The 13,777-nt window shown below is 44.7% G+C and overlaps 3 protein-coding genes across 4 annotated transcripts; 1 reads left to right on the top strand and 2 right to left on the bottom strand.

The window, feature by feature from the left end:
• Positions 1 to 1,687: 1,687 nt before the first annotated feature.
• On the bottom strand, positions 1,688 to 7,680 carry LOC123191762 (DNA-directed RNA polymerase III subunit RPC4). Of its 2 annotated transcripts, XM_044604383.1 has the most exons (12): positions 7,470 to 7,680; positions 7,224 to 7,309; positions 7,079 to 7,140; positions 6,902 to 6,971; positions 6,767 to 6,809; positions 5,944 to 6,021; positions 5,544 to 5,578; positions 5,395 to 5,458; positions 5,221 to 5,309; positions 4,763 to 5,017; positions 4,485 to 4,679; positions 1,688 to 2,642 (listed from the first exon to the last, which is right to left on the bottom strand). In XM_044604383.1, exons 2-11 carry the CDS (start codon positions 7,284 to 7,286, stop codon positions 4,524 to 4,526), a joined length of 915 nt encoding a protein of 304 aa, XP_044460318.1. In that variant the 5' UTR covers positions 7,287 to 7,309; positions 7,470 to 7,680; the 3' UTR covers positions 1,688 to 2,642; positions 4,485 to 4,523. The 2 variants fall into 2 exon arrangements, with proteins under 2 accessions (XP_044460318.1, XP_044460315.1); XM_044604380.1 differs by lacking the exon at positions 1,688 to 2,642 and having other exon boundaries at positions 4,131 to 4,679.
• On the top strand, positions 7,668 to 11,328 carry LOC123191777 (nifU-like protein 4, mitochondrial). The gene is made up of 6 exons (XM_044604387.1): positions 7,668 to 7,917; positions 8,268 to 8,429; positions 9,516 to 9,691; positions 10,321 to 10,424; positions 10,514 to 10,625; positions 10,875 to 11,328. The coding sequence occupies exons 1-6, from the start codon at positions 7,731 to 7,733 to the stop codon at positions 10,938 to 10,940; spliced, it is 807 nt and encodes a 268-aa protein (XP_044460322.1). The 5' UTR covers positions 7,668 to 7,730; the 3' UTR covers positions 10,941 to 11,328.
• Positions 11,329 to 11,444: 116 nt separating this feature from the next.
• LOC123191788 (GATA zinc finger domain-containing protein 6) lies at positions 11,445 to 13,509 on the bottom strand. The gene is made up of 3 exons (XM_044604394.1): positions 13,264 to 13,509; positions 13,057 to 13,161; positions 11,445 to 12,286 (listed from the first exon to the last, which is right to left on the bottom strand). Exons 1-3 carry the CDS (start codon positions 13,282 to 13,284, stop codon positions 11,969 to 11,971), a joined length of 444 nt encoding a protein of 147 aa, XP_044460329.1. The 5' UTR covers positions 13,285 to 13,509; the 3' UTR covers positions 11,445 to 11,968.
• Between the last annotated feature and the right edge of the window lie 268 nt (positions 13,510 to 13,777).

Here is a 13,777-nt window from a genome sequence, read left to right on the forward strand (position 1 = left end):
ATCCTAGCGCCGAACGGACGGCACCTCCGCGTTCAACACACGTACGGTTGGGAGACGTCTCCTCCTTCTTGATCCAGCAAGGTGAGAGGAGAAGTTGAGGGAAAACTCCGACAGCACGACGGCGTGGTGGTGATGGAGCTCGTGGTTCTCCGGCAGGGCTTCGCCAAGCACTACGGAGGAGGACGAGGTGTTGGAGGAGGAAGAGGGCTGTGCCAGGGGAAGGGTGCGGCTGCCCTCTCTCTCCCTCACTACATATAGGGGGAAGGGAGGAGGGGGAGGCGCCCTAGGGTTCCCTAGGGGAGGGGCGGCGGCCACAGGGGAAACCCTAGATGGGTTTGGGCGCCCCCACCCCCTAGGAAACTTGCCCCCCAAGCCGGGAGGGGCGGCTGCCCTAGGGGTGGCGCCCCCACCTCTCCTGGTTACGTGAGATGGGGTGGGAGGGGCGCTCAGCCCCTCAGTGGGCTGATGTTCCCTCTCCCCTTGGCCCATAAGGCCCCCCAACGCTTGCCGGGGCCTCCGAAACCCCTTTCGGACACGCTGGTCATCACCTGGTACCCCCGGAACAATTCCGGACTCCAATACCCTTCGTCCAATATACCGATCTTCACCTCCGGACCATTCCGGAGCTCCTCGTCATGTCCGGGATCTCATCCGGGACTCCGAACAACCTTCGGTAACCACATACTATTTCCCATAACAACTCTAGCGTCACCGAACCTTAAGTTTGTAGACCCTACGGGTTCGGGAACCATGCAGACATGACCGAGACAACTCTCCAGCCAATAACCAACAGCGGGATCTGGATACCCATGTTGGCTCCCACATGTTCCACGATGATCTCATCGGATGAACCACGATGTCGAGGATTCAATCAATCCCGTATACAATTCCCTTTGTCCAGCGGTATTGTACTTGCCCGAGATTCGATCGTCGGTATCCCGATACCTTGTTCAATCTCGTTACCGGCAAGTCTCTTTACTCGTTCCGTAACACATCATCCCGTGATCAACTCCTTGGTCACATTGTGCACATTATGATGATGTCCTACCGAGTGGGCCCAGAGATACCTCTCCGTTTACACGGAGTGACAAATCCCAGTCTCGATTCGTGCCAACCCAACAGACACTTTCGGAGATACCTGTAGTGTACCTTTATAGCCACCCAGTTACGTTGTGACGTTTGGCACACCCAAAGCACTCCTACGGTATCCGAAAGTTGCACAATCTCATGGTCTAAGGAAATGATACTTGACATTACAAAAGCTTTAGCATACGAACTACACGATCTTGTGCTAGGCTTAGGATTGGGTCTTGTCCATCACATCATTCTCCTAATGATATGATCCCGTTATCAACGACATCCAATGTCCATGGTCAGGAAACCGTAACCATCTATTGATCAACGAGCTAGTCAACTAGAGGCTTACTAGGGACATGGTGTTGTCTATTTATCCACACATGTATCTGAGTTTCCTATCAATACAATTTTAGCATGGATAATAAACGATTATCATGAACAATGAAATATGATATAATAATAACTAATTTATTATTGCCTCTAGGGCATATTTCCAACAGACAGCCCACCGCGCCGCAGCCCTTGACACATCCAGGGAGCCACCACCCTCATCGGAAGCACCAGCGGCCATGCCACACGACACCGCCCCGGAGCCGCCGCCAACAGCCATGACCACCTCTACACTGCTCGCACGGCCGGAGCTGGCACAACACACACCGCCCCGGAGGCCAGGGACCGCTCCCCACGACCACCGCAGCACCTCCACCTACGCGGCGCCGCCGCGCCGCCATCCAGGAGCTGCAGCACGCCGCCACCACCGCAGCTCAACCAGCCGGACGTGCAGCCACCGGAGCCACACGCCTGGGCAGCCCCATCGACGGATCCAGCCTCCTGGCGCCAGATCCGCGGCGGCCGGCCCAGCACCGCCCCACACGACTCACAGGGAGAGGAGAGGAGAGAACGGCGCCGCCACCATGCCCGGGGCCACCGCCCCGGCTTGCCTGCGCCGGCGAGACGCCGCCGCCGCCAGTCGCCTCGCGTCGTCCAGGGCCGCCGCTACGCGTCCCGCGAGGAGAAGTCCCCGCCGCCGCCGAACGCCGAGCGGGCTTTGCCCGTCGGATTCACCTGGCGGCGGCGAGGGGAGCTGGGGTGGAGGTGGGGAAAGCTGGTACAAAAATTCAGGGAATTGGTAACAACTCATGCCTCTGTTTACGGCAAAGCTACAGTTTGTGTAGGTTACCTTTCTTGTAGTTTGATGAAGCATGCTGATTTTAGTGCAATCTAGTTATGACTCCTTTTTTAAAATAAAAAATCATCTTTGTGCAATTATACAAACCACGCAAGGAACAAAAGAAAATATGTTTTGAGCACATGCACAAACGAAATTGTAGGATACTGTATTTCTGAGCAACACAGATTAAAAGGGGTGAGGATCCAGCGGGTCAGACAAATATATCGTACCGAATTCGGATGGAATCCGTCATACCGCCATGACATTGCTCATCATAAAATCTTTGACAGACAGGGTCATCATATCTTAGCTGTCTCAGAACAACAACTAAGCAGGGTCCTTAATCCCATCTTTTGTTACTCCATCCGTAACAAAATGTGACGTTTTTTCATGCCTATGCAAAACCAAAAAATGTCTTAGATTTTGTTACGGAGGAATACTTGTTTTATTGTTTAACTCATCTCTATTAAATGACAAAACATTCAGATCCATGTTTCGGAATTGAAGCTTTATTATAGTTTCTTTCATCCCTTTGTCCACCTTATTTATAATGCAAGCAAGCAAGATATGTACACATACATGAGCAATCACCACTCCTGATCATGTTCGTAGCATCTAGCTAACATATCAAAATGATGGGGAGCTACCACTTTTAGATAGCGAAACCAAAGACCATTTAATATTCACTTTAGTGTTGAATTGAACGCATCGCTCCAGTGTTTACGTATTTTAGTGTGTTTGTTTACTCATTTCAATCCGTATGTAGTCCATATTGAAATATCCAAAACATCTCATATTTGTGAAAAAAGGGAGTAGCATATAGTACAGTCAAATGACTTCAGTGCTTGCTGCTTCCTCTATGGTCCAGCAAAATTCAAAAGATGCAGGTGGTTCTGCAATTGTTGAGGTAGATAGCATAGCTTATCACCAAACATTGGATTAACCCCCCATGTTCATCTGCATATACTTTGGTTAGCAGGACAGGAGCTCTAGCAAACACTGATGTGGATTGCTAGGGTATGTTCAATTCAAGACTACTACAGTTAACAAAGTTTCGCTAGGGTATGTTCCAACTGCCGTGCAACTCATTATGGATGGATCCCTCATTTACCTCCTGCTTAGTACTACCACTATAGTTTCATTTCGTCATAATAGCAATTTTGTAAATGGAAGTTTTTTTTCCGGATGCTACAGATATGTTTTGGCTATTCTATCACGATCTGGTATCTGTTATATACAGTAAAATGCATTTCCAAAGGAACCGTTTGCTTGATTTGATGCTCAGTGATATCAATAGCTACAGATATCACACCCTTTTATTAAATTGTTGTACTCATTGAAATTTTATTCTATTTTTGTGCAGATGATGACGACGCTTAGCTATTCAAAATTCTTTGCCAGTAACTAGGCAGTTTGCTTTGGTCAAGAGAGAGAACATGGTCTGGACTATCCATCTTTTGCTTCTGAATGAAACTGAATCTGCTTTCTAGTCAGTGGTACTATAAAAAACTGAAGTTTCACAAAATGTGTGATCCTTTTGTACTTGATTCTGACTGGTTATCTTCTCTTATTCATGTTTGTTCAGTTCAAATGATGACACAGTGAAACATAACTCTTATCTTGCTGCATGGTGTATGATGGGTGGTATTAATAGGTGCATGCTGGGAGGGGTTAACCAAGCAAAAATTCAGGGAGGGATTGAGGAGAATTTAGTGGTGTAATCCCTACAGGGAATGGGTGAGGAAGTGGCGACCACCCGACAAACCAAACAAAGCCTAACGTGGTGAGGAATTGCTGCTGTGATCACATCACATTATAATTGGCTGTGCCTTTGGTGACACAAATGGAGATGCACATCTGTTAGGAAAGTAAGGGCGCAATCTAAGATTGTAGCATCATGTTTTTTCACATTCAATTGCACTCATTCTACCACGCATGGCAAGGCAAAAAAAAGAAGAGCAGATTTGCAAATATAAGCACCTTCACTTTACTGAGAAAACTTGATTGAGCGGCCTGAACAAGGCACAAAAATCAATTCACGAGCTTATCTTTACTACCAAAATTGCGACTTTATGCCATTCCTCTCACTTCAGCACTGATCTATTTGTCACTGACTGATCAATTCAACTACCTTTCAATGCATTTCCTCGAAAAACCAAAGACTATCATATTGGGATAGAGGAAAAGCTGATACCTCCCTCCTAGAATGAAGTCCAGGAAGGGCAAGTATACTCACAGGTTGTTCTCCTGAACAATATTCCATGCAAACATGGACTTATTCTTCCATCTTGTCAGTAGAGCCCAGCAGATAGCCAACGTCCGGGGTAATAACCGCGCGCTTACTGACCTCTCCCAGGGTGCAGCAATGATTTTCTCTGGTGTTAACCGCCACAGCCTCCTGGACAAACATGCAATTTGAACCGGGAGATACCTGGGAAGTTTGTAATTGTTAGTGTTGCACGGAAAACATATACACAAACACAAAATGCAGCAGTTTACAGTTTTCATACTCACATCAAACAGTGCATCTCCTATCTTCATCTTCACTTTACCGCTTTTATAAACGAGTATCTTCCCCATGAGACCTCCTGGCAGATCTTTGATCTTAGAGCCAGGGAGTGTCTGCCCACGTGCCACTTTAGAGCTTGTGGCAGGTTCAACATTCTCCTCAGAGCCAGTATTTGGTTCTTCAACAGATTCCATTTGCTTTGGTAAAGGAAGAGACGCAGGTAACTGGAAGAAGAGTAACTGTGGTGTGTCGGACCAATCCTGTCAGCACAACAGTCAATATAAAAAGCAGCTATAGTCGTCTGTTTGTGGTTGCTGAATTGTATTGTGCTGTGCTTATTTTAAAAGGTTCAAGCAGTTAGACACCAGGTTGCATACTAATAATATGTAAATTCAAAATTCTGATTTTGCTCTAAAGCATAGGACAAGAAATGACATGCTGTAACAATTTGATAATAAATTACCATTAATCCAAGTTCTTCTGCTGCAGTTAATTCGCCATCCTGAGCTCTGCTGGCCGATTTCTCTCCAAACTCCTCTTCATCAAGAATCTCTACATGACGTACGTAGGAGAGAAATAATGGAGGGTTAAAGAAAAATAATCTTACAACATAAGACCAGAAGGACCAATAGAATACCAGGATCTCCAGAGTAGGGCCTCCTAAGTGGGAGAGTTATAGGATAGTCGCTATGGGTATAATCCTGTAAAAAGATGGAAATTAATCAAATTAATAATGCATGCACAGGAAGACATTCATATTGATTCGCACTTGGTAACTCCACTCACCCATGGATCCACATATTCTTTTGGTGCTTTTGGCGCTGTAACATCATACAGAGCATGCATGAAAAGAAAGGGTGTTAAAGCTCCAAAAATAGCAATATGTACAGTTAAAATAGTGTTGCATGATCTGTGTTCCATTCTGAAAGTGAAACAAAATTGCAATGCCCGACTAACAACTACAAGAGTGCAAGGTCTTCAGCCAAATACACTAATATGTACAGCAAATAAGTGTTCCATGTTCTCTGTTTTGTTCAAAAGGAGAAACAAAATTGCAAAGCCAGCCAACAAACTACCAAAAAGCACAAGTTATTTTCTTTTTCCAATTTTCACGAACAGATATTACCATTTAGTGGAACGTTTAACTAAACATAGAACGATCTAGATAAATATGTCGCAATAATACCTGCCGAATACTTCCGCGTAGGAAAAGATCTTGCGTACGAAGAGTTCCCTTGCCCAAATGCAACCTGTGTATTGATTTCTGTTGTGCCAGCAGATTGATATATCATTAGTAATACATCCAAATTTACAGAGAAAATGCCAGCAATATTAGAAACAGTGGCTGAATTCATCAACAAGACCAAACTAGTTTGATGGTTGTAATAATCTAACATATTCACAGAAGAAAGAGCTAAGCTAAGAGAGTTTCTTTAACATCTACTCTATAATAAGATACACTTTACTACGTGCAGTAATTTTACACTATGCAAGAGAACAAGATTCTAATTTGGTGCAACCTCTGCATATTGCATTCCTGAAGATGAGCACATGAAGCCTTGTAAGTTACAGTTTCCTCACAAGTTATTCGCAATATGTTTTCACCCTCAGAGGCCAACAAAACTACAGTACCAAACACTTGTGCTTGGCCAGCTCTGAAACATTCCACAGTTTCCTTTCCAGGACCGGTGTATTGGTAGAACAACATTGTGTATATTAGGGATGAAACACACATAAACTAGTAACTAGAAATTGTTCAAAGAAGTCCATGACTTAAAAGGGAAGTTGATTGGTCAATTTTGTCTAGTGATGAGGAAGATGCGACTTCCTCAATTAACAGCCCCCAAGATTCTTACAGACATATAGTCAAGTATGAAGATTTAGAACTTAAGAGGTGCTTTTTTCGCAACAATAGTTGACTGATGAGCCAATGCAAATGAGAGAAAATAGGCGCTGAGCATGCTCAAAGAGTAGGATCATGGAACACAATATCAATTAACCACATTTACCTTTTTTCTCAACCTTAGGTCTTCTTCCAAAGGGATCAGTGCTCTACAGATGAAACAAAATATAAAACACACGAATCAGCCATCAAACAAAAAGCTTGCAGATACAACAAACGGCCAACAGACTAATATAGGCACCTGTGATGTCTTCAGTTTCATCAACAATTCCTTATCAATGATTTCATCCTTGCTCTCCTCAACAGGCTCCCTGTAGACAGTTTATAATCAACTAAATCCCATGATACCGTGCCTGCCCATCTAGAAAACCTTGAATAACTGGAATTGTGAAAGAAAATCTAGACAGAAGAAACATACGTTTTTGGGACAACCTTTGCAGGTTTCTTTGGAGGCTTTTTGGGTGCGAATTTAAGTCCCCCCTTAAAATGCAAGAAGCAAAAACCGTAACCATCAAATTGAAACAATGGAATATACATTAGGAACAACGAAAGTGAACACTAACCTTGCGAGGACGGGGCGCAAGGGAGCCATCTATTTCCTTCTTCACGTTACTCTTGTCGTCCATAAGATAGCAACAAATGCAAAAACCTGCAAAAGGTGGAACACCAAAGCTAAGATGGCTGATGGGCCTATCACTATTAGCCGGCGACGGTGACTCAGACAAGAGCGGAGCAGGGCGGCCGGCGGGTTTCGTAGACTGGCGGCGGCGGCGGCGGGCCGTTGAGAGGGGCGGGGGGGGAGGAGGTACCTGGTTCAGACGATCTGCCGCCGCCGCCAATGTCCTCGATCTGCCGCCGCCGCACACGAGAACCGCTCGAGTTTTCAGTCTTCCTCGCGAAAACGTCGACTATTTCTTTCGAGCTGAAGGCCCAACCATTGGGCCCACCAGGGTCCAGATCATATACGAGCCGAGAATCTTATCACCGGCCCAAAAGGAAGTCACGAATTTGTGAGCCGACCTAGAAGAGGAGGAAGAGGAAGAGAAGAGCGCAACGCAAAGAGGCAAAGAATGGCGATGGCGAGGAGGAGGGCCCTCGCGCTCGTGTCCCAGCTCCTCCAGAGGCGGGTTCTCCCCGCGCCGCGCTTCCTCTCGTCGGCGGCCGGCGGCGCTCTAGACCGCCTCAATTCGCCGCCCTTCGCACGCCCGGCCGCGCCCAGGAATCCCGCTTCCCCTTCCCCATGGGATCGGCTCGGAGGTTAGATTTCGCCGCTCCCCTTCTCCTTGTGTCGAATTTGGCTCTGCGAGGTTGGCATGCTAGGGAGGTCGGATTCACGGATTGGACGCGTGGAGATGTGAACTTTAGGGTCGGCTAGCGAATTAGTTTAGCACGTGGTAGGTCGGTTTCTTCATCTGAGCGACGACGCGTTCGTTTGTAGGTCAGTAATGTTCTCTGATTGCTTGCATTGCATTTTGAGCTGAAATGGGCTCCACTTAGGTGATCTTGTTCTTGCATTAGACGACCTGATTGTTCGTGAATATGTTGGTGTCAGTGCCTTAGCTCATGTGCTCATGTTTGTTTGCTTGCAAAATTGGTGTCATGGACAGGGCAGAAGAGGACCATGTTCATCCAGACGCAGTCGACCCCCAACCCGCAGTCGCTCATGTTCCATCCTGGAAAGCCGGTTATGGAAGTTGGGAGCTCTGATTTCCCTAATGCTCGGACTGCGATGACATCACCTTTGGCGAAGGCACTGTTTGCGATCGAAGGTACATCAAGCAGCCGCCCTAGTAATCTACTGCATTATTTTATATTTCAGCATTTCAATTTGCGTATTTACCAGTCCTCCTGTTAATCAGTTAGTTACCATCGTCACAACAAACGATCTGTTGCTATGTGTCTAGTCCTTACATGCCCCTGCAAAGTTTAAAAACCTACCCAGCCCCCCTTGTGTTACAAGCAGGCGCTCTGTGTCTGACATAGGTGTAGATAAGGTTTACTTGTAAAGGCATACGAGGTTGTGCCATGAAATTCAGTTGGAAGAACAGATCTTTTTAGTCTTCTGTGTTTGGTAAACAGTTTTTTTAATGAATCAATGTTAACTATTCATTCTGTTCAATTACTTTTTAGTTTTCCTTTTCATTTTGTCGTGTTGATCTTCTGTTGTTGAACTAAAAGCCTTTTAGCTGTTAAAGGGAACTATTATGAGATGTAATTGAAAAAAGTGGCTTACAAACTACAGAGAGCCATGCACTGAATTATTACCAAATAAATTAGCAACTAAGTAAGCACTATGGTTTGTTGGACATCCAAGCAACCATTTGGGCACAAAAGAAGAGTAAGGGGACTTGAATACAATAAATTGGTGAAACATAAATTGAGGGAGACCTATTTAACGTGGGCAAAGGGCATGATAACTTAATGCAGGCATTGAGGTGGGTTAAATTTGAAGAATAGTATGCAAAAATGCACACGGTTGATTTGTTCATAGGGCAGAAGGAAGTCATTCCAAAAGCAAGAATCCTGATCTTATCTTGAAATCTGTTAGGCAAGACATATTTGGAGCTGATGGTTCTTTATTTTTCAAATGCATCACCATGATGAGGACGTGCAACTTTATCATTGTTTAATAAGGGATTTGACTTCTTACAAAATAGTACATCCATGCAAATGCTTCAGGCTTAGTTTGGCATTCTTTGTATATTCTTTGGAACCATAACGACAAAATAAATGCTAGGATCGGTAAATATGTAACAGCAAAGATGTCACAGCACAACATCTGAAATTGGCGCCAAAATTTCTCAGTGAAATATTCCATTTGGTCATGGTATTGACTGGATTCAATTTCTATGCAGGAGTTACAAGAGTATTCTTTGGATCTGATTTTGTAACTGTGACAAAATCTGATGAGACTTCATGGGACTATCTTAAGCCTGAGGTCTTTGCTGCGATAATGGATTTCTACTCATCTGGACAGCCACTTTTCCTGGACTCAAATACCGCAGCTGCTATGGACACAGCAATTCATGAGGTATTCATGGACATTCTTTCTATTTCATGGTTTGTTTCCATAGCTTTGTTCTTCTGCAGCATGGTCATTTCCTGTGCCATACAATATTTCTAAACTACAATTATAAGAAAAGATTACTGTTGGCAGAACCTTTATGCTTTTTAGTCATATCGCTTTTTATAGAAGTGTTCATCTAGGGTGTGAAGTATAAATGGTGTTGGTTTTATGCAAGATGTAAGCATACAGTAACAATATAAAACATAAGTCCATGGGAGAGACGGATATTAAGAGTTCATTAGGAAAGTACAGAATTATGGAAGAGTTTAGTTGTCTTAGGAAAGATCTAGCAAGTCCAATTAGGAGAGGTTGGTGACCTGAGCAACGCATCCATGCCATCTGGTTATCTTCAGCACGGCAGTTATCACGTTGTGAATCAAGGTTCACACCACCAGCACAATACTGCTGAATAATGCTAACGAACTTGTTCATACTGTTAATTCTTGTGTGTGACAGGAAGGTAGGTAGCAGTAGCACTGACACACTATTTTTTGTTCTCTGTGGGGATGCAAAATAACATTTGTTATCATGAATAATTGAAAACCTGTGCTTGAGATTCTAAATCTGCCATGCAACGTTTGTCTGTGTCGAAGGATGATTCAGAAATAGTTGCTATGATAAAAGAACTGTTGGAGACCCGTATTCGTCCGGCTGTTCAAGATGATGGTGGTGACATTGAATACCGAGGATTTGAGCCGTTAGTACCTCCCTCTCCTGATGTTCATGTATGATGCTGATTTTAAAGAATGTTGGCTACATTGTCTCACTGTGATACTATCCTTGCAGAGAAACAGGAATAGTGAAGCTAAAAATGCAAGGTGCCTGCAGTGGCTGCCCGAGTTCATCAGTCACGTTGAAATCTGGCATAGAGAACATGCTCATGCACTATGTGCCCGAGGTAATATTCAGTGCTTTGTTTCCCCTTTCTTGGAACAGCTCCCATTGTGTGTTTGTGTGTGTGTTCAGTGAAAAAGGCTGTCCATTATTTGATAGCTACAATGCTGATTATCTGGTACTATTCAAGAAATCTGTTAACATTGCTATTGCTTCTTATGCCCAGCTTGCTTAAAAGAGTAACTTATTCATCTTCGATCGATATGTCGCCGTTGGCAGGCTTCACAAACTTTCATGTTTCATTCTTTGGTAGGTGAAAGGAGTGGAGCAGGAGTTTGATGGTGATGAGGAAGCTGAACTGGCTGGCCAGATGGAATGAGTTTTTACAGTTAAATCGCAACCCTTGTCACATATGCTTGTTCAGGGAAACCATGCTATGCATGAAAAGTCCTGGAGAATTACCACTCCCAAAACCATAGGTTACCACTATATTTTGTGAGATAAACCAGGAATAGCCTGAAGGTTTTTGTGATGATTAGATGGTTGTAATTTTGATCAAATGTGTGCAAGAAGCAGACTACCGCACATGGTAGAGAGGCAGCAGTAGCCTGAACCAACATCAACTGCAGTAGGGCTGAATAAAGTGATAGTTGGATTGATCTTTCCTTTTGTCCAACTCTGTATATGCTGAGCATGTCTAACTAATACCAAAGGTTATCACTTTGGTATGGCAGGTGTAATTTCATGGTGGTTATTTCTGCTTTGTATGTACTGTATGTTTTGCATTTGCATATGCATGAATGGTTATGGCTGCAAATAAAATCTGGATTCATCAGCATCAATCAGCATAAGAAACGCAAACTTCTGTCTTGATTTGCACTGATTGAATTGAAAGGAATGAATCATTTTTATTGCTTTGATCTTTATTACACATGAAGGAGGGCAATGCTTGCTTTTGATCACCCATCCTTCTGAATTAACAATGGAAACAAAACACTTACATGGAAATAAACAGAAAATAGGGAACACATTGAATCAGGGGTAAAATTAAAACAAACTCTGGACTAATCACAGTTTGAGCCTACCATGACAGAACAACATACAGCCACTGACCAGCTTTTTCCCTCTCCGGAGCAAACATTTGCCCCAGAGCACCTTCCCTTTCGGTCCCGAATGCGACACACTGACACGATCCAAGATCTACGGCGCAGGTGGATCCAAATACAAAATCCAGCCCCCCATCACATCAACATCATCAGCCTGAAAGAGACATCATTTCCCTGCTGCTCCATCCTGATAATCCATCTAAGAAATCTGTATGACTGGTTTGGAATCACTTGGTGGTCTGTTTAGGCTGCCTTGTATATCATGTATGTATGTACATGGCGCACCAATTGTGGGGGGTCGTCAGCCATGTAGTAGTGGGGGTGTAGATGAGGAGGACAAGGCCATGAGCAAGAATGCAGCCTCCTCCACCCCCATTGAGACCGTCCTTTTCTTCTTCACCACTTGGAGGTTACTGCTTTTGTTGTTGCTACTGCTGCTGCTGTCTTTTACTGCACTTGTTGCCTCTCCGTGATCTTCTCGTTGTTGTTGCTGCTGCTGCTGCTGCTGTTGTTGGTGTTGTTGTTGTTGGTTTAACTGCTGGTTCTGTGGCTTGTTGTCGAGACCTAGCTCTTGCCTCCTCTTCTTCCTGTATCGGATACCGCACGCGTTGCAAAGCGTCTAGGATGGAAGTGAAAAAGTTCAATACACAATTTTAAAAAAAGATGTTCAATACACATTCAGCTCTATTTTTGTTACCAGACTAGGACCACTAACTCCATTGTTACTTTTCAGATCAGAGAAACATATCAGTTTTGCCAACTAAAAAGGAGAGATTACTGGTTGATGGGTGCACGGCTCGGTGCCAGAATGAAGTGAAAAACTATCATGGTGATAAGGATATCCCTTAAAGAATTGGCCCAACCAATAGAAAACAACCAGAGAAAAGCTGGCCCCTTTTTAAATATCCCATCTCACACATGCCACTTGGGAATATTAGGGGGGATTGGAGGTTAGCACTGTTGCGAGGAACAGCTCACCTAACCTCCAAATGGAATCAAAACTGAGTACACACACTGATTCTCTTTTTTTTTTCCTCCCTTTGCCGTGGGACTTTATCCAAAGCTCCAAGCTGCCCTGATTAGAACAATCATCACCATATCTTTTTTTAGATAAAAATCGCCGCCATATCTTATGATCTTCCTCTCCCACGCAAATACCCGGATTAAAATCGCCACCCTATCTTATACTCTGCCAAAACCAGAGGCTCTAATGATTCTAGCATGATCGCTCTAGGAACAGCCTGAACGATATAATCAAGAATTGATCGCAGTATGAACCGCAAGAACTGTGGTGATCAGGCCATGGTTGACACCACCGATCACCTCCCCCACAGGCCACAAGCACAAACAAGAAAGAAAGGAAAAAGAGGGGAGAAGTGGGGAACTCACCCTCGGCCCCGTCGGCCCGCTGCGCCACATGGGGGTGGTGGTGGTGCGGCATTCGACGCAGCACATCCTCCCTCCTTCCCCCGCCGCCGGAGCGACCCCGATCACCTGAGGGAGACGAGGCAGAGGCCAGGAACACATCAGCAGCCACAGAGCATAAGAAGATCTTTCTTTTTTTCAATTAGAAGACGGCCGGGCAGAGAGATGAACCTTGTGGTGAGACGAATCCATCGGTGGCGCTGGACGGGTGGTCTGCTCGGCGGTGATCTTGGTCGGAGATGAGGGTGTCGTGCTGGGTTTGCTCTGCTCTCTTGAAGAAGCGTATGTGGGAGGAGAGGGAGTAGTTGGGGCGGGGAGGGGAGAGGAGAAGAGATAGCAACCAAGGCTAAGCTGCAAGCTTTGTTTTTGATCTCTGGCTAGGCTGCAAGTTGGTAGGGTACTTGTACAAGTTCCCTCCTTATCTTCTAGCCCCTGTATTAATATGTTCTTAGTCTCCTTATCCATTGCTAGCAACAAGGGCGAAAACGGAGCGAAAAGTACTCCCGTTTCCGGTAAATATGAAGCGGACGCTCTCATTGCGGATTACGCTAGAGCAAAAATGGATCCTCCACATATTTTGCCGAGCATGAAAACATGTGGTTTTATGACGAATAAGTTCAATACATGCCCATGTCTCCTCTTACCAACTAAAGTTGCTATAATTACTTTCATATTGATATTTGTT

The sequence above is a fragment of the Triticum aestivum genome, chromosome 1A (genome assembly GCF_018294505.1).
Source record: "Triticum aestivum cultivar Chinese Spring chromosome 1A, IWGSC CS RefSeq v2.1, whole genome shotgun sequence".
NCBI lineage: Eukaryota > Viridiplantae > Streptophyta > Magnoliopsida > Poales > Poaceae > Triticum > Triticum aestivum.

What these genes read in the sequence shown, in the direction of transcription:
- LOC123191762 (XM_044604383.1), bottom strand. Translation starts at nt 7,286, where the DNA reads ATGGACGACAAGAGTAACGTGAAGAAGGAAATAGATGGCTCCCTTGCG. An exon ending in GCAAAGGTTGTCCCAAAAAC is followed by an intron (nt 6,972 to 7,078) that starts GTATGTTTCTTC and finishes AACTGTCTACAG; the next exon opens with GGAGCCTGTTGAGGAGAGCA. An exon ending in GCCCTACTCTGGAGATCCTG is followed by an intron (nt 5,310 to 5,394) that starts GTATTCTATTGG and finishes TACGTCATGTAG; the next exon opens with AGATTCTTGATGAAGAGGAG.
- LOC123191777 (XM_044604387.1), top strand. Translation starts at nt 7,731, where the DNA reads ATGGCGATGGCGAGGAGGAGGGCCCTCGCGCTCGTGTCCCAGCTCCTC. An exon ending in GGCACTGTTTGCGATCGAAG is followed by an intron (nt 8,430 to 9,515) that starts GTACATCAAGCA and finishes ATTTCTATGCAG; the next exon opens with GAGTTACAAGAGTATTCTTT. An exon ending in TGGACACAGCAATTCATGAG is followed by an intron (nt 9,692 to 10,320) that starts GTATTCATGGAC and finishes TCTGTGTCGAAG; the next exon opens with GATGATTCAGAAATAGTTGC.
- LOC123191788 (XM_044604394.1), bottom strand. Translation starts at nt 13,284, where the DNA reads ATGGATTCGTCTCACCACAAG. An exon ending in TGGATTCGTCTCACCACAAG is followed by an intron (nt 13,162 to 13,263) that starts GTTCATCTCTCT and finishes CGTCTCCCTCAG; the next exon opens with GTGATCGGGGTCGCTCCGGC. An exon ending in GCGGGCCGACGGGGCCGAGG is followed by an intron (nt 12,287 to 13,056) that starts GTGAGTTCCCCA and finishes CTTCCATCCTAG; the next exon opens with ACGCTTTGCAACGCGTGCGG.